Source organism: Leptinotarsa decemlineata, unplaced genomic scaffold (genome assembly GCF_025532065.1).
Source record: "Leptinotarsa decemlineata unplaced genomic scaffold, Ldec_3_MD MMD2_P_RNA_scaffold_14, whole genome shotgun sequence".
NCBI lineage: Eukaryota > Metazoa > Arthropoda > Insecta > Coleoptera > Chrysomelidae > Leptinotarsa > Leptinotarsa decemlineata.
Window position 1 is genome coordinate 5,689,513 of NW_027412528.1, and position 24,210 is coordinate 5,713,722.

The following is a 24,210-nucleotide window of genomic DNA, read 5'->3' on the forward strand; positions in this document are numbered from 1 at the left end:
CCTGTGCTAGCAGAAAAAGACTTATCTCCATTCATTAATTCATTTAATTGTAATGCTTTTTCTTTGATCAGAGGCCCACTAATTGGGATACCTTTTTCTCTCTCTTGAGAAAACCAAACGTACAGGGCATTGTCAAGCTTCTCCAGGGGTGTTGTTTTTGCAGTTTGACGGGATTCCGTACACTTACTTGTCGAAGCAATACAAAACTGTTCTATCTTTGAACGATTTTTTTTCCAGTCAGTGATCGTTGAATTACCAACGCCAAACTCCACAGCCAGTCTTTCCGCACTTTCACCATTGTCTAATCGTTTTAACACTTCAAGTTTGTCTTGCAACGTAACCGAAGTATGTTTCCGTTTAGAAGCCATTTCACCACATTAACAAGCTATTCATACAACAGGAGAACAAAGAACACTGACTGACACAGATCCACTGTAGACGATACTTTAGCGCTAACTAGCCTAAAATAGATTCGTTGTTCTGTCACGTGATTCCCCCTCCAACTCATTGGGAAAACCCACTGCCAGGGTTGCCAAACATACGATAATTATTGTATGCCATAAACAATGATATGCGATAAATTGCATGGTTGCAACAGTACGAAACTGTACTGTTAAAATATTTTGAACTGTGATACAGTAATATAGAAAACAACATTTATTACTGTATGAGGAACATTTCTCACTCGTCACGCACTTCATAAACATAATGTGTAAGTTTTAGACGGATAAAACAAAATAAACTGTGCTTATGACTATTGTATATCCCATTTTGTATAAATATATATTGTATTTCATTATAACATTAATTTTGGTCATGATTTCGCTTAATCCGAAATATTCGTTAATCCGAAATGGGTCCGGTCCCGATCGTTTCGGACTATCGGGACTCCACTGTATTCCTGAAATTTCTTGAAAACTTCTCTGAGATTTGTTATATGTTCCTCTAGATTTGATGAGATGTATACAAGACAAATTTTATTATAAACCGTTTTCCCCCCGAAGGGATGAAAACGAGTTATTTCAGGTCTTGCTTAGGCTTGACCCCTATGAGATTACAACCCCGTTTCTCACCCCTGTAGCACGCATTCACCCTATATATTCATCCTTTCCGCGTCCCTGCCCCCCACTCTTGGCGGCCGTTGGTCGAGCGGGGCGCAGATCTTCTTCAGTACCTTCTCTTAGTAAGTCGTCAAGCACTTACTTATTGGGTCAAGCCTAGGCAAGACCTGAAATAACTCGTTTTCATCCCTTCGGGGGGGAAAACTGTTTATATTTCGCCTCTGTGCCGTCGGCTTGACCCCTATGAGATGTGTTTGGACTCTGACGACGCGGAAAAGCGTACCCTGGCTCCGGAAGTATATATACATACACATCTATACATGTGTATATGGTTATAGCTGAACGTTCTCAAAAAGAAACTGATCTGCTCTATTTAGATTATATTTTGAACAGTGAAATAAACATCAGTCTTCTATTAAATGAGATAACAACAAACGAAAACACAAAAGACGCAGAACTCTTAGTGCTGCGAATATAAACTTTGGCGCCATCATAATGCTATGAAACTATTTTGTACTAAATCCGATTTAGTCTCATCAAGTGGACCAGTCTTTTTTATTTCTTTGTAATAAATAGTATTCAAAGAAATTTTTCCTTCCGTTCTAGTTTCCATTCTTTAGGATTATATCCAGAAGCAGCTCGTTATCATATCTTGATGAGGCCACTGCAGATCGGACACTCCCCGGAGAATCATTGATGCCCGCTTGTTTAAAACATGTCTTGATCCATCCTGCTATGATTGCTCGAGAGGCAATAGAGAGGAAATAGGTGTGTGGCAGAAGGTGGAATATTGTCCAATAAGTTGGCTACATATTCATTTTTGGGTCTGAGAAATTTCCTTCTTTGGTCGATGACTTCAGCTCTGCGCCCGCAGGTATATTATAAAAGATCATCTGACAATATTCTGAAACTTTCTTCCTCAGACAGAAACTTCTCTTGAAAATCGGTTCTCAAGGTTGGGTGTTTATCGACAAGGCCTCGCATAGCCTCGGAGAAAGATTCTCGCTGTAGTAGAAGGCCATGGAGGATTGTTCCTAATGCACCATCCATCTTCACCGTCTGATCTTGCAAAGAATTCGGTTGGTTCAAGTAGGACAGTTGCTGATTGGCTTTCAAGGCACTAAAGACCGGATATGCTTGCAGCTTTTTTTGAACATCGATGTATCTTATCTTATTGAAGGAGAGCTTATTCAATCTTTGACAATCCAATCTTCGACCCTCTATATTAGCCTTAGGGGCAGCTACCAGAGGCTCTTGCTCTTTTGTCTTGGGTGTGAAGTCTAGTCCCATTGACACTTCTTCCGTATGCAGGGGGGGAGCAGACCAGGAGCATGTATCCTCATACTCTTAACCAAATGGTGGTGGACTATTTTCATCTGCTTCGAATTCATTTTCTGACTGCTCTTCCTCAGATACCTGAGCGTTAATTTTTTCGATACTGTCTTCGCTCATGGGAGACAAGAAGATTCTTTATCACAAGATTACTCTTCTCTAATTCATCCAATCTACTCTCATCTACTTCCCCAGAGCAACCTTGTTCTCTAGGAGAATCAGAATGAATTTCACTAGTTCGGACTTCCATTGTCTATTAGAAGTCTATTGGAAGTCCGAACTAGTGAAATTCATCACGAAACATTGTCAATCACCTTCAAACAAACGAGAATCAGAATGTTCGTCTGATGACGAAATAGCAAGTTGATTCGATGCTTCTTTTCTCGATAGGAACAGTGGCTTCAAATCAGACAAAGAGGCTTGAATAATATCGCTCTGAACAGCTGAGCCTCTTATGCGTGCCGCCAGTGCTGGTGGCCCTATAATCAAGTCAATGCAGAAGGGCCAGTAAAGCAGCTTCATTTTAATCTCCCTATAAGCTTTCTCAGATAAGCTGGTAGCTTCGGAATTGAACGCTCGAGCCAACGCAACTGTGGGGAGCGCAAATCTGATTTTATTCAGCAGCTGTGGGTCTCCGTCCGATCCCAGAATCTCCTCTCTGGTTAGGATAGCTTCCATTTAAACCAACCTTCCGGTAGATAAGAAGATGCGATTACTTTAATTCTTTCTAAGATAGTATTGTCTGTGTGATCGTCCACCTCCAAATCCACCAATTCGCTCAAAGAGTGCATAGGCTGTGTGCCCGAAGCGGCCCTCTGTAAGAATACAGACTGGTTAGGAAAATGTGAATTGAGCTTATATGGGGATGTTAAATGGTGGTCGGCTCTCTGCTGCTCTCAACGGGCCGACGGCTCGACGAGCCGCAGGTCCCTCGATCCGAGCCGTCGGCTGCTCGATTCGAGACGACGGTTGCTCGATTCGAGACGACGGCTGCTCGATTCGAGACGTCGGCTGCTCGATTCGAGACGTCGACCGTAGGAACGCCAGTGATGGTTTGAGTGGATGAAAAGCACCGTGATCAGCTGTTTGAAACGAGCATGACAACGGGCGAACGAGTGCCAGAATGGCCTTGATTGAATCAACATCAAATTAATCATGCCACCACTTAAAACAGATCAGTCGCCGAAGGCGAACTGATTAAAGCTCAAATAATTGAAGTCTGAATTAATCTATAATCAAAAGATTTAGTATACTTACTTCCATATCTCGAGAAGTCACAAAAGAACGATTTTCACAATTATTTATGCTGAAAATCTCGAACGGCACACGCCGTTTACACTGAGAGTTGGTGATACGTGTACAAGGTATCGAAACACGAAGCATACTGAAGAAGATCTGCGCCCCGCTCGACCAACGGCCGACGGCCGCCAAGAGTGGGTCACTGAACACTATTACATATTTTGTTCTATACAGACCTATTTCATAAATGGTCACTTTATTACAAAAAAACTGTTGTTACCAACCTTCACAGTATTTGCAATAAACAGACACAATTCGAGATCCGCCGATGTTTTACACGTCCACTAGAAAACACTTCTGACTTAATACTAGTTCTGCCTCTTTCACACAACATGCATAAATGAATAGCGGGAACAGTAAAAGAGACCGAAACATGCGCTGTCCCTGTTATACTTAGAGATAGGTGACTTTTTCTTTACAGGGTTATAGAGTTTGCTTTATAAGGTCAGTTTATGGTAAAATCGAGTATTACAGGAATTTTGAGTTGAGTCACTTTCATTCTATATATATATATATATATATATATATATATATATATATATATATATATATATATATATATATATATATATATATATATATATAGCGGGTGTCCCAGAGCTTTTAGGCCAGCAGATATCTCAGTCACCTGCAGAAAAAAATTGAAAAAAAATATGTATATCATAGAAGACCACCAGGACTTTCATGTAGCAGAGCAAAATCCACCCCCTCGCGAGCAACCCCTGCGAAACCACCCCTAACTTTTGTTTTTCAAATGGCAACCCCATGTTGTTTGTCGTTCAACTGACAGCTCTTGTTATTTCTCAACCAACGATATATCATAATTGTTCGAGAAAATTGAATACGTTAGTGGGTACTATTAACTGGACTGATCAAATTGTTCTGCATTGTAGACACCAGAAAAAGTGGACGCTACGCAGAAAAAGAGGCGATAAAATGTTAGAACTTTTTGTGCTTCCTTTCATTCCTCTGATATCTGGATGACACATTGCCATCAGTCGTGATATTGTTGTTGTATATCAAAATGCCATTTACCTTCACTCCCAACGAATACGTTGATATGCTTTTAATTTTTGGTGAATGCCGAAAGAATAAACGTGCTGCGGAGAGGCTGTATGGGCAGCGCTTTCCTGATCGTCGACAACCAGGTCGTAATACGTTTTCGTATGTAGAAAATACCATGCGAACGGGATCATTTCCAGGAAAAACAGATCAAGTACATCCTACTCCCTTGCGAACTGAGGAAAATTGCATAAATGTGTTGGCCTACGCCGAAGCACATCCTCATATTTCGGTTCGTGCATTGGCGGTAGAGATTGGGATCAGTAAGTCATCTGTGCAAAGAATTTTCAAACAGTACAAGTATCATTCCTTCAAAATTCATTTACACCAAGGACTCAGACCTACCGATTTCGAAAGACGAACGGCATTCATTGCTCACATTCAATTTTTAGTCCATGACAATCCAAACATCCTCAATCAAATCTTGTGGAGTGACGAATCCCGCTTCCATAATAATGGTACTGTTATTCGACATAACATGCACTATTGGTCACAGGACAACCCTCACTGGATTAGAGAAACCAATTTCCAAACAATGTGGGGTGTGAACGTGTGGTGTGGTTTACATAATGGACGACTCATCGGGCCCCATTTTTTCCAAGACACTTTGACGGGCCACCGATATTTACATTTCTTGGAAAATTGTTTACCTGCCCTCCTGGAAGATATTCCACTTGAAGAACGACAACAAATGTGGTGGCAACAAGATGGTGCTCCTGCACATAACCATAATGTAGTTACTACATTCCTCAATGATACTTTTCGAGACCGTTGAATTGGAAATAGTGGACCTGTGCGATGGCCTGCACGTTCTCCAGATCTCACGTCACTGGACTTTTTCCTGTGGGGATATCTGAAACGAGTTGCCTTCGAAACACAACCAATGAATATTGACGATTTAACCCAAAAAATTTTAGAGGCTTGTCATACCGTTACTCCGGAAATGATTAGGGCTTCCTGTACTCGCGCGCTGATTCGGCGACTTGAAGCATGTGTGGCAAGTGCTGGCCAACATTTTGAACATTTTCTGTAGTATCATGTATCAAAATACTAGTTAATAAGTTTGTTCGTTTAAAATACAGTTTAGTTACTTTACCTTAGTTAGTAATTTCTTATCTTTTGTTCTCAGTAAAATGGTTATGCACACAATGTTACAACTAAATCATTCCTTAGTTAGTTGGTTTCCATTGAATTTCAAATGTCACAATCCAGTATTGAAAAGATCAGTCACCAGCTATATATTTTCCTGAAACACAAAAACAAATTAATGAAACCATTTAGATCAATATTAGAAAACAAAACAACATTACAATTTTATTCAAAATTATCCAAATCAATATTTTGAAAGTAGTTTAAAGTTGTGAAAGAAGTTGTGTGTGTTAATTTTGTAAAATATAGTACATGAATTGTTATAAGACAACCAATATTGTAAACATTAGATATTAGAGTTTGTTAATGAGTACAAATGGTTAATAAACTAAGTGTAGTTTGAATGAGGTGCCAGAATTTACAAATTAGAAGGTTTTGACAGCATCTAGAATTTTCCAAAATTGGTTGCCAAGTAGATTTTGAGTTTGTTGAAAGGGGATGCTAACGGGAGTCGATGACGCTGGAACGAGGAGCATGTAAAATTTAGATATAGAATCATCAAAAGAGCACTTTATGAGGTAAGAAAAAGCATATGGTTCATGAAGATATGTTCGATTTGTATAAGAGTTAGCAGGATTTGGCTCATTAGTATGCACTGGTTTCAGAATAGATTCGAAATCAGCATATACAACGAATGAAACCCGCAACTGTTTCTCGATATTTTCAAATTTCAAAATATTCTCAGGTACCCTTTTACCAAATTTATCAACACTGAAATTTGTGGATGGTGTCGTTGTCGATATGTGATTACAATCATTCAACTGATGTCGCAATAAAGTTCGTTCATTATCAAAGTACAATAAACAACCATCACAAAAATACTTTTTATGACCACGGGCAGATATTTGTGATGATACTAGTCTCGATAAATCCTTAATCCAACAATAATGACTATTACCAGAATCATCTGTAATAATCAACAGATTAACATGACTATTTAATCTACGTTTAGAATAGTGTAACGGGTCCACAACTTCATATTCAATTCTACCATTTTTAAAAACATTTTCCAACCCATAAACATTGATAGAGCAATCGTTCATAACCTCAAACTTAGGAATATCTTTCAACTTAACTGGAAAATCCATACCTGCTACATTCAAGACGGTTGAGAAGTGGGGATATGATGAAATTTCATTAAGTTTCTGACTGGCAGGGTATAAAGCTGAAGTCACAGCCCACGCAAAGCAGCACTGATCTTGATTAAGAACATTCACCACACTTTTCTTCAATTCGATGAACCTTGGCAATTTGATGTAAGAAGACCCTCCGAAGGGGCTATACTTGTTGATATTCACCTCCAAGTACAGAATTTTCTCAATGGTCCAACCTGAAAATATGGTTTTTCTCTATGAGTCCATCATCATCAACATTTTGACTAGATCACATACCTGAATCCCGATCTTGAAATTCCGCTGCTTTAACAGTTAAACTATCTGCAAAACTGCTATAAACCACATCCAAATCATTCGATTGATCAATTACTTCATTGGGACTATTAAATGATTTGATGTCTGAAAGATCCTTAGTTTGCAGACTGTACCGCCCAAACACTTCCATGTTCACTTTCACGCATTTATGGATATCCAACACTTCTTCGAGTAGTTTCACTACTTTCTGCTTAATTTCATTGAAGAATGTTGGGTAATCCATGTGCTGGTTTTTACTGTCCACTCGGTAGCTCACAATTCTACACTTGAAAGCTGTATTGACAATTTTCACACCTTCCCCATATTGAACACATGCATTTGTTCTGTGCTGCAACGTCCTCCAATGTACATTCATCTGATCGCTTGCAATAGTCAAATTGCAGCACACGCATGTTTGCAGTGTTGGAAGTGCTGGGGGTGTCAACCGTTGCCTCTTCGATGTTGGAGGTCCATCACCATTTGCGGGTGTACAGGAATCCCGCTGATGACGACGTAGGTTGTCACTACGAGTGAAACTTTTTTTACAATCAACGCACGAATACATCTTGTATATAGAAATATCTACCGTACGATAAGGAGAATTTGAAATGAGTGAAACGTTCACACCACACTCCTTATAAAAGCCCAACTCCTCCCCCCCACCATAACCCAAATGAGAGCTACAAGGTCAACATTCAATGCCACAGAGCAAGCTCAAGGTAGTCGAAGTGTCGAACGTCAATGTCAAACCCCACACTCAAGGTCAAACACCGCAACGCCGAACCCCACTGTTCAAGGTTATATTCTGTACACGTCACGATTTCATTCAAGGTCAACATTCAATGCCACAGAGCAAGCTCAAGGTAGTCGGAAGTGTCGAACGTCAAGGTCAAACCCCACACTCAAGGTCAAACACCGCATTCAAGCTCATACTATGTGTACGACGTTCAAGGTTAGGTGACGTCATACGATATTCTGAACTTATATAGGAATTAACAACAAGGGAGGGGGCAACGCCGAACGCCCAATGTTCAAGGTTATATTCTGTACACTTCACGATTTCATTCAAGGTCAACATTCAATGCCATGGAGCAAGCTCAAGGTAGTCGAAGTGTCGAACGTCACACTCAAGGTCAAACACCCCATTCAAGCTCTTACTATGTGTACGACGTTCAAGGTTAGGTGACGTCATTCAAGGTCGTGTGACGTCTCAAGGTCAAAAGGGGGGGGAGGCATTCAGTCGGCATTAGCACCCTACTCCCATGCCTTATATCCAAAATGGATAGGTTTACCTCTTATGTATTGTTTACATCCATGCCTTCTATAGTAAGGAATCATGGATTCATCAATGGATATGTTGCTTTCAACAGGTGCATATCGCAAAAAGTTATTATTTAGTGCATCAATAAGATACCTTACTTTGGCAAACTTATCGTTTTGAGGCAAGTTATCTGCTGCATGCAAATTAAAAGACATTTTAAAAAAAACGATTTATGCGCATAGAATTGGCCACCAGAGGATTATGAACATCTCCGTTTGTTTCCCAATACATTGTTCTTCGTGGTAATGGATCATATCCACTCAAAAGGAGAATTCATATGTAGGTGTACATATCGCCAACATCCAACTGAAATCCTGCTTTATTTCTTTACGCAGCATACAAGCATGTGAATCTTACTAAATTTTCAATAATTTCTGGGGTCAAAAATAGTTCAAAAAAATCTAAAGGATCACTCTCCCTGGAAACAGTTAGGGGCTGACAAAATTTAAAATCAGTATTGGTTTCATTTTTCTGGAAATCACCTGGTGCTTGCCATTTGAAATCTGCAATTTTTGGCAATGTTTGTGAAAAATTGAAGTTTTCAATATTATGATTCACAGGTAAGTTTTTAGAAGTAGAGGGTTGAATTGTCTCCTGAATTACTTCTGCGGCTTCTTTGCTTTCTTCTGGGATTTGTCATAAAATAACTCTGCTTCAGCATTTAGTTGTGCTGCACAAAGACGGTCCGGATCCCTACAGTCTTCGTCTCCTGAATCTTCGGTACTCTCATCACCATCATTAGGTGGTAATATCACAATTCTGTCTGGAATCACATAATCTGCCTCTAAATTCTCTATCTGCTCTGAAAGCTCCAGCAGCTGTGAGTGGGCGCTTCCTAAAAAAATAACCAATAAAAATATTCAAGAACTTCTGAGGCCTAAGGGTACTTACAGAGTGGAGCCGGGATGTACGCATGTAGCCGGGATGGTAGCTTACTCGCTTAGTCGATGAGTACCTGACCGGAACGAGGGGTGTTCACGTTGGCGCTGTTATAATCGCTGGTTCCTTCCTTGCAGTTCTGTGTTGTCAGTCAAGATGGAAAAATTAGAAGAAACAATGTTGCTTGACAATACTGCTACTAAGTGGCTTCTATTGTTTAGTAATGACCGTGAGTTTAGTATTCACCCTGTGAATATGGAAAGAGAACATTACGGTGAGTTTCATCTATACAAAAAGCTAAGAATCCATCCTGGTAGATTTTTTCAATACCTACGGATGCAAAAAGAAACGTTTGATTACATGCATGACCTTGTATCCCCTAAACTGCAAAAGACTTGGTGTAATCTTCACAGAAATCCCATTTTACAAGAAGAACGACTTGTCCTAACATTGCGGTATCTAGCCACAGGTGCATCATTCAGACATTTGTCATTTTCATTTCGAATGGGAGTTTCCACAGTAAGCAATATTGTGAAAGAAACAGTTGAAGCCTTATGGGAAGTTTTGCAACCTATACATATGCCAGTACCCACAGTAAAACATTTTGAAAACATAGCTCGAGATTTTGAAGTAATGTAGAACTACCCCAACTGTATTGATTACATTGACGGCAAGCATGTTAGAATAAAAGCGCCTCCAGATTCAGGCACAATGTTCTACAATTATAAGCATTACTTTTCTGTTGTTCTACAAGGCGTGGCTGATAGCCATCATAGATTCATTTCAATAGATGTTGGTGGGTTCGGAAAGCAAAGTGATGGAGGAACCTTTCGTACATCAGATATATATGAAATGATAAAGAACAATACCTTGCAACTTCCCACTGCCAAATGTTTACCTAATAGTAATATCCCAACTCCTATGGCCTTTCTCGGAGACGATGCCTACCCTTTGATGAGAAATGTAATGAAACCTTACAATGAGGCCAACATTTCACCTGACGAAGACATGTACAATAAACGACACTCCAGAGCTAGGAAATCTGTGAGTGTACGTTTGGCATTTTGTATGCAAAATGGAAGATATTCTCTAAATCTATCGAGACTATCGCAAAAACAGCTGATAAAATTGTTAAATGTTGTTGTGTGTTGCAAAACACAATAATTGATCGTGAAGGTGTTGAACATCACCTAAATCAGGTAGAACCACTGTCTAAGAAGATGACAATTAACCCCGGTGGTGCCAGAGGCCATCAACCAACTTGAACCAAACAGATTCGGGACTTGTTAAAAATGTATTTCAGTGCTAACTCTATCCAATATGAAAATTAACATAACTCACCAAGATATCTATCCGATCTGCTATCAAGATTTAAACAGTTTGTTCTTCCCTCTACATTATACTATGATATACCTAGAATTAGTTATTATCCTGTAATAAACACTTTTGAATTACTCAACATAATTTCGTGTAATTATTACTTTAAGTGTATGCAGCCTCGTATTGTAGATAACAAACAATTTGTAGTTATTGATACTGTAATTCTACAAAAAAAACCTACCCACATAATTGAATACATGGAAACCTAGTAAATAATTATCAGTAACCTAACAAATAGTCAAACTGTATACAACTGAGTACAAGCAAGAATGTTTTCAATAAGAATGTACAATCAATATTTCATTATGAACATTGAACCAAAACTAGATACAAATGAAGTCTAAAGGTCTGTAAATGTAGGCTCATCTTGAAAGAGATCAGCAAGTCCTTCATCACTTTTGTGAGCAGTGCGAGATGTCATCTCCAACACCGGCCCGCTTGAAACCGTTGGTGAGTAAGAGGAGTAGGAGGAACCAGGCGAGTATCTAGGTATGCTTCTAAGTTCTGATGAGCTTTTGGAGGCAGGAATGACCACTTCCAAGGGCTGCTGTTCACCGTAAGCGTAACGTTGAACCAACTGTTGTATTACATTCCTGAACATAAGCTTACATTCTTGTTTAATGAGTTTTACATGAGGAAGGAGACTATAAAAAAAATTAATATCTTCATTTGTACCGGATCCGGATGTTTTTAAGGAAGTCTCATGTTGTCTTGCTTTCAAAAGCGTAGCTTTTCTTTTTCCACTTCAATTAGAGCATTGCCAATAGCTTCATTCCTGTTATTACGTTTTCTGCTAGGAATAGATAATCTTGGCTCATCTACACAGGTTTCTGCTAGTTCTTCTTGATTTTCAAATATTTCTCCGACATCTTCAGGCAGACTATTCTCTAACTGTTGGTCCCGAGGTTCAACAACAACAGAAAAGTCACCATCTGAACTTGCTTGTGAGCAATTTAAAGAACGTGGGGCAGTAGATAAATTTCCACTTGATGATCGATTTGACATTTGATTCAACAGAAACTTCATAGCTTCGTAGTGAGGCCAGTTAGACTTAAATACCTTCGTGCCACATTTGTCACCAGATTTCAATTTTGGAATCTTCGCACATTCAGATTGAAAATAATCCCTTAGGTACTTCCATTTTTTCTGGACGGTATCTCCTGAAATTAAACGAAAATGTTTAGAATACAATCCTTATTCTTATTTATGGAGTTGTAAATAAAATGTGATTTGTTAACATAAAATAACACCATTCACCATTAAACCAAAAAATTAGCCAAAATGAAACTCCAAAAGTAGCCTCGAAGCCTTGGTTTCATATGTTAGGTTAGGTTACAATAGATTATACAATATTTTAAAATATAAAAATAAACCATTAAACCAAAAAATGAGGTGAAATGAAACCTATAGCCTCATAGCCTTGATTAGGTTAGGATTGGTTAGTAAGTGATAATATTTAACTTACGGGAAACTTCCAGTTCGATTGACACTTCGTTCCATAACTTGGTTAGAATGTGTCTGTTGTGATGATCCGGATGTGCCTGATTCCATATAGGAATCCTATTAAACACCTCTGAAATGAGTTTTTCAACGTCCATTGTGAACACGGTAACAAACACTTGTAGACGCACTGACAGACAGGGATAGCAGCAGTCGACACTAGACAAGCGGAGTGAATGGTGGCTGAGGCAAACTCAGCACTGCACATGCGCGAGCCGCAGGACCAGCGCTTACAAGCCATGTAAACAATCTAGGTAGGAATTATATTCCCTTCCATCTCGGCTCCCTGCGCCCATCGAGGTAACCTGCCAGGCTCCACTGTGAACGGGTACGCTGCCTGCTGAGGCGGAATTGTTACATAGCAGTAAGCGAGTAAGCTACCATCCCGACTACATGCGTACATCCCGGCTCCACTCTGTAAGTACCCTAAGGGGTCGTTAACGCCCCACTAAAAAAAACACATGCAGTTTGGCAACCACGCAATCGAAGTTTGATTTCTTATAACCTTACTTGTGAGACATCTTTTATAATTGTACTGGCTCTGAAGCCAGAAAATCACAAAAACCTCGAAACAAGCGCCCGGCACGCAAAAGGTAAACAATGCTAATATGGAAATAAGTTTTGATCTTTTGTTTATGCAAAAGAAGTTGGGCTTGACAATACAAATCTGAAGTGGTTCGTTAACGACCCCAGGGTCCTTAATGGTCCTTATTTTTAAAATCTGTGAAAGATAAAAATTTTTCTTTTTCAGATGGTAGAGTTATTTTGGTTTTATTCATTTTTCTACAGGTAAATATATGGTTGTTCAATACTTCCTGTGAATAGAAATGGTTGAGACATTTGGTACAATAAAACTTTTTGTGATTTATGTCACCACTTTGTCCACACAACAACCGCGACATGTCTTTTATTAGAGCAAAATGATAAATAGTTTTGAAATTAGTCACATTTTCATCTAAGTTCATCAATTTCTCTTCATCACATGAATCAACATCATCAAAATCATGTTCGGTTTGAAGTATTAATGAATTAATTGTTGTTAAAAATTCAAGATTTCTCAAACGGACAGGAACGATTTCCTTTTTTTCAATACCGAAAAAGTTTATTGACATATTATTCATTTTCTCAAATTTTGTTATATCTTTAATTTTAACTGGAAATTCAACACCATCATATTTCAATATATTAGAAAAATGTGGATATGATGATTTTTTACAGAAATTAGTTGCACATGGATGAAGAGCTGCCACAATAGACCAAAGAAAAAATTCGGATCATTATTTTGAATATTAAGTTCAGCCTTTTTATTTTGGATGAATTTAGATACTTCAATATATGTGGAAATACCTACATTTATCGGTGTATAGTTAAGGTTCACCTTCAATTGTAAAATTTCATAAAGACTCCATCCGCTGTCTTTTTCTTGAAATTCTTCAAGTTTTGTCAAAATATTATGTTTAATATGCTCATCGTAAAATCATTTTAAATCTGTATTCGAATCGAGAATTCTGTTTTTTGTTTGAAAATGTTTGATGTCAGTTTCACCAGTTTAGGGCTTCATGAAATTTGCTAAAAATTTAACGTTAACTTTCAATTCAATAAAGTTTTCTTCAATTCTCTCCTAACTTTACATACAAAAGATCTTGTATGTTTTATTGAAGAACTTTATTGTTTGTGATATTTTAATAAAGCCAAATTCGATTCTAATTTGGAGAAATATTTTTGTTAGAACATTCGTTAAATTTGATATATTTTCTCAAAAGTAAGATACTTTTGTTCAAGAATTTAACCCACTTGCAATAATAATCTTTACTTTCAATCAACTTACCAACTTTTTGAATTTTCAACACAATATTTTCGCTAACTTTTTGTATTTCTGCGCAGGTATTCATTGTTGTTTAGTAGTGTGAAATTGATAAAGTGAATAACGAACGATAATCAACACAGTTTTTATCTATTCTCACTTACCTTGTAAAATGATGTCAAATTACGATGCGTTCAATTTACAAACCTACTTTATACGATTTATGCAGCACTGATTTGCTAATGAGTTGTTGTTACTTTTAATAAGAAATTTGGTAATTTACCAGTGAAAGTAACCCGGGCAATGGCTGAAAATGAACAGGAATTGGGGTTTCTGGAAACAGCCATGAAACGGTTCAATTTCAATATACAGGATGATGATGACGTGGACGCTATTCCATCACCTCCACCACCAAAAAAGTTGAAAATATTTTTTTATTTCTACAATGTAGTAAATATCACATGTATAATGATAATTTTGTATGAAAAGTAAATATTTCATTTCTATAAGAACAAGAATTCAGAATTCAGAAAAATGTTCAGAAAAGCAGTTATTGCTCGAAATTTCATAAATCGGTAAAGAAAAGATGATTGTTTTTCATTTTTAACCCATATACCAATTTTCAGCTCTCTACTACAAATTTAGTTTTTTTTTACAGTTTTTCGAAAATTTTACATTTGCCGATTTCTCAAATTTAGCCAAACCTCAACAAAGGTAGTGCTTTATGCTTAATTTATTTTTCCAACGCATTTTTATTACCAATTGCAATTCTAAACACAACTTATTTCGCAAAAATTTAAAACACCGGAAAAATTTATGCCAAAAATGATGCAAAGTTGATACAGTTTTTAAAAACAGATAAATATTTCACTTTATTTCTACTTTTTGCGAAATAGTTCGATACATAAGCATAATTATAAAACAATGAAAAGTCAATAATTTATTCTTTACTGCACTTTTCAAACAGTTAAACTTTGATTTACTAATTACGAAAAATTACAACGCAATTAAACTAAGGGAAGGAATTATACGAAAGTAATTTCACATTTACTAAATATCTTTTATGAGGTATGAATGAACAAAATTACTTCAGAAATCAATTTAGATTTTGTTGCCTAGAAAACTAAACCGTAAAAAATTCTAACAAACATCTGTTAAAATAAAGTTATAATTTAAATTTAGAACACTAAATCAAATCGAAACATATGCCTAAACCATGTAAATACCAAAAGAAATACAAAATGAAAAGTCTCATTTCGGTGTGCCTTCCACCACGTTCAATGCAATCAATTGTCTTTTTTAAAACATCTTCAACTGCATTCTTTATACTACGGGGTTTCGTGTTTACAACACATTCTCGAATAACTGCCTCTAAATGGTTTATATCTCGAAAAGGTATTTGCTTATACACCTTTTATTTAAATGGGGTTATATCAGGAGATCTAGGCGGCCAAAAGTGTTCCATATTGCGACTGATTACTTTGCCCCTAATCATTTCCAAAAGACGCTCTTTAACCACCCTTGTAGTATGAATAGGTGCACCATCACACTGATAGCACACAACATTTCTTACTTGAAGGGGCATATTATTCAAAACTTCAGATAGTTCGGTATTCACAAAGTGTAGGTAGTCCGCAGAATTTAAATTATGTGTAAAAAATTATGGTCCTACAATTTGATTGTTTAATATGCCACACCATACATTCGTCTTAAACGAATATTGATCTCGACATTCGATTACGAAATGTGTGTTTTCTTTTGCCCACCACCTGCAGTTTTGCGAGCTCACAACGCCATTTGAAGAGAAGGTCGCTTCATCTGTCCAAAAAATTTGATAAGGAAAATGATAATTTTCTTCTTTTTTCCCTTGAAACCAAAAAGAAAAATATAAGCGCATATCGAAGTCCGTTTCTTTTAATGTATTGATAAATTTCGGTTTATAAGGCGTAAATTTATTTTTGTGTAAAATACGTCGTACACTCTCTCGGTTGACATCTGTTCTATCTGCAATATCTTGAATACTTTTTTTCATGTTCTACGACATCCAAACATATTTCAAATTCCACTTCTTCAGTATGTCTAGAAAGCTGATGTGCTTTTCTAAAATTACTCTCAACCAAGCCAGTAGATTTAAACTTAACTATTATCCTACTAACTGTTGACTGATGAATATTTCTTGCAGGATGTCTGGCATTGAAAATATCAGTACTTGTCGGTGACCGGTATTCTCGACGCATATTAAAACGATTTCAATTTTCTCTTGAATATTCAGCATTTTTAACAACACACTAGACAACGAATAAACTATCTTAAATTTAAAACTGATAAACACTATTTTGAGTTATTCAACAAATGTCATATGACAATAAAATATTTTGCTTATTCAGTTCAGTTCAATTGTTTCCACAGTACCCTTAGTTTAATTTCGTTGTAATTTTTCGTAAAAAGTAAATCAAAGTTTAACTGTTTGAAAAATGCAGTAAAGAATAAATTATTGACTTTCCATTGATATTGTTTTTTAATTATGCTTATATATTAAGCTATTTCGCAAAAAGTAGAAATAAAGTGAAATAATTATCTGTTTTTAAAAACTGTTTCAACTTTGCATCATTTTTGACATAATTTTTTCTGGTGTTTTAAATTTTTGCGAAATAAGTTGTATTCAGAATTGCAATTGGTAATAAAAATGCGTTGGAAAGATAAGTTAGGCATAAAGCACTAATTTTGTTGAGGTTTGGCTAAATTTGAGAAATCGGCAAGTCAAATTTTCGAAAAATTGTAAAAAACTAAATTTGTACTAGAGAGCTAAAAATTGGTATATGGGTAAAAAATGAAAAAACAATCATCTTTACTCTTTACCGATTTTCGAAATTTCGAGCAATAACTGCTTTTCTGAACATTTTTTGGAAAAAATGTCGAATTGGATAGGGAAAAAAATCACTTGATCGGTCATATACATGTCATTTGGCATCATTTTTAAAGCACAACTTAATGAGATATCAAAAGTTGCTTGAAGAGATGAACAAAAAATCCCATTTGATGCGGTTTTTATGTGTGACACTGTATATATATATATATATATATATATATATATATATATATATATATATATATATATATATATATATATATATACAGTGTGTCAATTTGAAAACTTCCCACCCTCAATATCTCCCTTCCAGTACATAATATGAAAAAATGGTCAGACAGGTCAACTTTATTTGCAAGGGGGACACTCTGAATGAATATTTTCAACCCTCGGGGTTCAACCCCCTAGGAGGGGTGGATGTTACCCTCAGAATTTCAAATGGAAAGGGGGGTCAAGTGGCACATCATTTTGAAGGGCATTCAATTCGCTTGCCGACGGTGCCCTCATTTATTATTTTCCGATCAGCAGTATCCGAAAATGTAGTTCTAAACTAATAGAAGTAATTAGAATTGGCCTATACTAAAATGCCTGGTTATCAAGTTAGTATGCAAAGAAATACAATTTATTGACTCTCTTATAAGTAAAACTTGTGATGACGGGTCAGCTTTTCAACTTTCCATCAGGGGTAAAATTAGACAAGCCTCAAAAAATTTACATTAATTAGTTATCTGATTTCGGTGACTTTCATTTGGGTTTATTATCGGATTTAAAACTCTTATCCCTTTTTTGTTACTTCTGCTATAAAAAGTATCGTTTTTTGAGCAAAAAAGGTGTTCATCGCATTCAAGCCATTTGGTAGTACTATCATTTCAGTTTCATTTGTTGAGCTGATCAGCGATACCTTAGAAAGTGTATAAATTGTAAGAATGGTTTACACTATCCAAGACCGAATTGAAATAATTTTTATTTATGGAGAGGTGGGCAAGTGCGCACGAAGGGCGGCATCTCTTTTTAATGAAAGAAATCCAAATCTTAATATAAGTCACCGGTATGTGCTTGATTTGGTGACAAAGTTTTCCGAAACTGGTTCGGTGAAGAATAAAAAAAGGAATAACCCCAGAGTACTGAATGAGGATGCTCAAATTGAGGTGTTGGGAACATTTGCTGCAGAGCCGACTAGCTCCTTACGATCAGTAGCAGAACAGACGGGAATGTCACACGAGACTGTAAGGAAAGCACTGAAAATGCACAAATTTCATCCATATAAAATGCAGATTCTCCACGAGCTCCATGAGGATGATTATGACAGAAGAATAGAATTCTGTGAAATCATGACTCTTCGAATCAATGCTTTACCTAATCTTCTGTTCAATATCTGTTTCAGTGATGAATGTTCATTTTTCCTGAATGGCAATGTTAATAGGCAAAATTGTCGCTATTGGAGTGACGAAAACCCTCACAATTTTCGAGAAGGACATACACAACACCCACAAAAAGTTAATGTTTGGGCTGGTATTCTTGGAAATGCCATTATCGGACCTTTATTTTTTGAAGAAAACTTGAATGGTGATCTGTACCTAGATATGCTTCAAGCACCTATCGATCCACTTATAACTCACGAGCTCGAAACTCAAATTGATGCACACGGTAATTTACTGTTGCAGGAAGATTTGTTATATTTCCAACAGGACGGTGCGCCACCTCATTATTTTCGCCCCGTCCGACAATGGTTGAACGAGCGATTCCGGGAGAGATGGATTGGCAGAAGGGGATCAATTGAGTGGCCACCGAGATCACCGGATTTGACTCCATTAGATTTTTTTCTTTGGGGATATCTCAAATCTGTCGTTTATAAAACACAGCCCACTGATATGGATGACCTCAAAGGACGAATTACAGCAGCATGCCGGTCAATTAGTGGTGAAGTTTTCCAAAATGTTCGAGAGGAGTTCGAAAACAGACTGTATTACTGTTTAGAGCAGAATGGACAACATTTTGAACATATTATCAGATAAAGCGTAACAAGATGGTTGAAATTTGTTTTTTGCAATTTAGTATTTTTTGTTTGCACTCGATGCGTATTTCGTTAACTAAGTAGTTCTACATTCCTCTCACATCCACGAATTCGAATATTACTCAAGGGTTGGAACGATGCTACCTAGTACGATGCTCACCTTTTCCAATAGTCCATTACAATCATTTGTTTTGAATACCAACCTGAATACCAAACATCTAGTGCGGGCGAGTTTTAATCATTTATTCTTATTCACTTCTAATCACCGTTCGTTTGGAACGTTATTGTTCAAAAACTGCTCATCAAAAACTAATGAAAAAGGTATCATTGGCAAGAGAATTGAATGCCCTTCAAAATGATGTGCCACTTGACCCCCCTTTCCATTTGAAATTCTGAGGGTAACATCCACCCCTCCTAGGGGGTTGAACCCCGAGGGTTGAAAATATTCATTCAGAGTGTCCCCCTTGCAAATAAAGTTGACCTGTCTGACCATTTTTTCATATTATGTACTGGAAGGGAGATATTGAGGGTGGGAAGTTTTCAAATTGACACACTGTATATATATATATATATATATATATATATATATATATATATATATATATATATATATATATATATATATATATATATATATATATGGCCAAAAATACTGAGTGCGCATATAAGCAAAACTGAAAAAAAATATGGCTCTTCTTTGGCACCCCGAAAAAAAATAATACAAAAAAATTGGAATCAGTAAAATGTTCTTGACACCACTCTAATCTTCTACCGCGATTGCCTCTCGACAAAGGTGGACATCTAAGTGGCCTTCTGTTGTGGAGATCTGCTTCATGCAGTCGATTTCTGACAGTATCACGACCAATGGTTACCTGGTTCGTCTGCTGCAACACGTTAACAGGTGCTGTGATTGTCGGTTGTCTTCTTGCGGTTAAAACCAAAAATCGGTCTTGAACTGCAGTTTTAGCGCGTCCTCGCCCTGGATGTTGTTCGGTTGGACTGCCAGTTTCACGGAAACGCCACCACAATCGACTGATAACACTTTGGGAGACCACCAAAGGAAGAGCTACATCATTTTGTCGCATGCCACCTTGAAGAAGCCCTACAGCTCTATTCATCTCAGCCAATGGTAAGTGATGGCTTACATTGATGTAAGCCAATGTACAAACTTGACACTTTCAGATTATTCATTTCAGCCGAAAATCTACAGTTTGTAAAAAACTTGATAAAAGATTAGTTATCGTTTTTGCAGGCTTTGTTCTACCCATAGAAATTTACAGGGTGGTCGAGTGTACGAAGTTAAACGACCTCATGCATTTATTTTTATGATATTTAGTATGTTATGAAAATATCCCTAGACTTTTCTGATGTGTATATATACACATATCTATATATATATATATATATATATATATATATATATATATATATATATATATATATATATATATATATATATCTGAAACCACAAATGTGCGGTTGGCTCCTGTTGGTGGCTCCGTGCATTTGTATTTCTATCTTTTGGTAACCAAGTGTTGCCCATCCTCACACTTGGCTGCACCATACTGATGATGGGCCAAAAGCCCGAAACACGTGTCTATGGTTTGCCACTTTCATGAGTGCTATGTCCGATATTAACTTCTCTTTCTATATCAAGACACTCAATAACTTTCCTATTTGTATAATTTCCTGGACCCGGATGTCACGCAGGTAGCTGTAACTGCCTCCGTGGTGGTTTTGATAGTTTTCTTGTAAACACAAGATCTATCATCTGAAACCACAAATGTGCGGTTGGCTCCTGTTGGTGGCTCCGTGCATTTGTATTTCTATCTTTTGGTAACCAAGTGTTGCCCATCCTCACACTTGGCTGCACCATACTGATGATGGGCCAGAAGCCCGAAACACGTGTCTATGGTTTGCCACTTTCATGAGTGCTATGTCCGATATTAACTTCTCTTTCTATATCAAGACACTCAATAACTTTCCTATTTGTATAATTTCCTGGACCCGGATGTCACGCAGGTAGCTGTAACTGCCTCCGTGGTGATTTCGATAGTTTTCTTGTAAACACAAGATCTATCATCTGAAACCACAAATGTGCGGTTGGCTCCTGTTGGTGGCTCCGTGCATTTGTATTTCTATCTTTTGGTAACCAAGTGTTGCCCATCCTCACACTTGACTGCACCATACTGATGATGGGCCAAAAGCCCGAAACACGTGTCTATGGTTTGTCACTTTCATGAGTGCTATGTCCGATATTAACTTCTCTTTCTATATATATATATATATATATATATATATATATATATATATATATATATATATATATATATATATATATATATACCCTGGACTTCCTCTTTTCCTCTCGGGAATGTATAGATGGGGTCAAAATATCACCAGTACTTCATATAACTTTTTTTCCTAAAATCCTTCGTTACCAAGTAACGGGCCCTCGAAGTTACAAAATGAAAAATGTTTTTCTTTGATAACTTTTCAAGTGAATATTCAAAATCATCCAAATTTTGGTAATTGACTAAACAAATGAATTCCTTAGATGAGCTTTCATGCAGGAGTCAGTTGTTTTGCTACAAAGTCAGGAACGGACTACCTCCGATGGTCCACACCCCAAAACTTTGAAATGACAGATATTTTTCAACAAATTAAGGTTACTTGGACAATTTTATGAATAAAAGTGCTCGTGTGGAAAGTCGATCGGAGCAACGAGTCTTGATAAAAATGTAGTTTCACTCGACGACATCAAACCCGCTCGTCCACCATTATTTGAAATGGATAATTATCAAAGCAGAAATAATAATGATAACGTTAATTCAACAACATTTATCCTGAGATGTCTACCATTATTCGAAAATATTAGTTTTTAAGGAAAATGGAAATGATAGGTAAAATGTTCATAACGAATTTTTATAATGCAAACACGTTTAACTAACGAAACTCAAGAGCCTCAAGAGCAAACAGAAATGAAAAATCCGCTACAGAAACTGCTCGATATGACCACCTTCTCTCTCTATACATTATCTTAGTCTGCGAAGACACCCTCTCTGTACTTGAAATAGCATTCCAGGGTCGTTTCGTATGGCTTCACAATGTAATGTTATTCTATTCAACAATGCATCTCTTGTGTGAATAGGTGTAGCGTTAACAAGGCTTTTTAGATGCCCCCACAGAAAGAAATCCAATGGATTTAAATCTGGAGACCGCGATGGCCATGAATATGGCCCACCTCTACCAATCCATCTATTGTGGAAAATATGGTTCAGGTGGTCACGCACAATCAAACTAAAATGAGGAGGAGCGCCATCATGCATAAACCACATATCTCTTCGGGTTTGCAATGGAACATGTTCCAAAAGTTCATTCAAATCGTTCTGAATGAACTCCAAATAACGTTCTCCATCCAATCGGTCCTGTAGAACGAATGATCCTATAAGATGGTTTCCTATGATACCAGCCCAAACATTCACGTTGAATTTTCGTTGGTGTTTGGTTTGCAATATCCCATGGGGATTTTCTTCGGCCCATATATGGAGATTATGAGAGTTGATAACTCCATCTCTACTGAAACCTGCTTCATCAGTGAATAAAACTCGACTAATAAAAGTCATATCCTCTCTTTGCCTATCCATGAACCAATTGGCATATTCCAGTCGTGCTGGAAAATCTTGAGGTGTCATGGCATGTACCTTCTGGATGTGAAATGGGTGGAACAGTTGTTCCCTAATTATTCTATCAATAGTGGACTTGGATGTATGGAACTGTTCTGATAGATTTCTGATGCTCATTGAAGGATCATCAGCGACGGCTTCCAAAATATTTTCCTCCAATACAACGGTACGTACAGTCCTAGGAGCGCCCTCACCACCTTGTTTTGGCAAAACTGTACCTACAATAATATCGAAATAAAACAACGTGCTCAAATCAATTATCAATTAATACGTACCTGTCTCCCTCAAGCTGCGATCGACACGCTCGAATGTTTCTCTTGACGGTACCGTTCGATTGGGAAAATGCTCGGAATACAGACGACGAGCTTCTGCAGCATTACAAAATGCTCGTCCATAAAATACATGCATATCTGCATATTCATTGAATGTAAACTGTTCGGCCATATCAAAAAAATTCAAAATATCCTATAGAATATTGACAATACAATGATAGTCATATGACAACGCACCACTCAACAAAACAAAATCGCATTCCAGTTTCTCATTTTTTATCAAAACTTTCTAAAAGGTTTTTTTGTCAACATCTGTGAAAGAAATGGAACATAATTATTCCCTGGATATTTTTCACCTGATCATGTGCAGCCGTTTTTGTAGTTCATTTGTTTGCTTTTTATTAGTATAGTAAATATTTTTTCCGATGTGCGTTTTTTCAGCTAAATTTAGATTCGTGTTAAAGAATTTCTCCCATAAAATTATAATTATCAGTGAAACTCCTCAACAGTTCAGCTGTGAAGAAGAATTTGAAACATTCGAATGTTGAGTTTCATGAGATTCAGATAACTGATCAACACGAAACGTGATTATTCCACACGTATTATGTACATACAAAATATGGAATGAATTCGATATTTCATAGTAGAGTAGCTTGTTAGTTTAAAAACACCACGAATCTACAGAACTTGATATTTCTTTTGAAAAAATATCTGCTATCACAATTGTGACTTAAACTTCCATTAGGTACTGTACTTTTTGTTTACGACTTCATTTTAGCATACTTTGTATTATTCCTGTTATAAATGTTGTTGAATTAACGTTATCATTATTATTTCTGCTTTGATAATTATTCATTTCAAATAATGGTGGACGAGCGGGTTTGATGTCGTCGAGTGAAACTACATTTTTATCAAGACTCGTTGCTCCGATCGACTTTCCACACGAGTACTTTTATTCATAAAATTGTCCAAGTAACCTTAATTTGTTGAAAAATATTGAAAAATATCTGTCATTTCAAAGTTTTGGGGTGTGGACCATTGGGGGTAGTCCGTTCCTGACTTTGTAGCAAAACAACTGACTCCTGCATGAAAGCTCATCGAAGGAATTCATTTGTTTAGTCAATTACCAAAATTTGGATGATTTTGAATATTCACTTGAAAAGTTATCAAAGA

At 36.9% G+C, this 24,210-nt stretch overlaps 1 protein-coding gene across 1 annotated transcript; it reads right to left on the bottom strand.

The window, feature by feature from the left end:
* Positions 1-20,198: 20,198 nt before the first annotated feature.
* Positions 20,199-24,197, bottom strand: LOC141482308 (uncharacterized). Its single transcript, XM_074175363.1, has 3 exons — positions 23,041-24,197; positions 22,489-22,983; positions 20,199-20,254 (listed from the first exon to the last, which is right to left on the bottom strand). The coding sequence occupies exons 1-3, from the start codon at positions 23,207-23,209 to the stop codon at positions 20,199-20,201; spliced, it is 720 nt and encodes a 239-aa protein (XP_074031464.1). The 5' UTR covers positions 23,210-24,197.
* Positions 24,198-24,210: the final 13 nt, after the last annotated feature.

Excerpts from the sequence above, each read along its gene's own strand:
- LOC141482308 (XM_074175363.1), bottom strand. The coding sequence starts at position 23,209 with ATGGCCGAACAGTTTACATTCAATGAATATGCAGATATGCATGTATTT. Across the intron at positions 22,984-23,040 it reads TCGCAGCTTGAGGGAGACAG|GTACAGTTTTGCCAAAACAA; the intron begins GTACGTATTAAT and ends ATATTATTGTAG. Across the intron at positions 20,255-22,488 it reads GGACCGATTGGATGGAGAAC|TGTCAAGTTTGTACATTGGC; the intron begins GTTATTTGGAGT and ends ATAATCTGAAAG.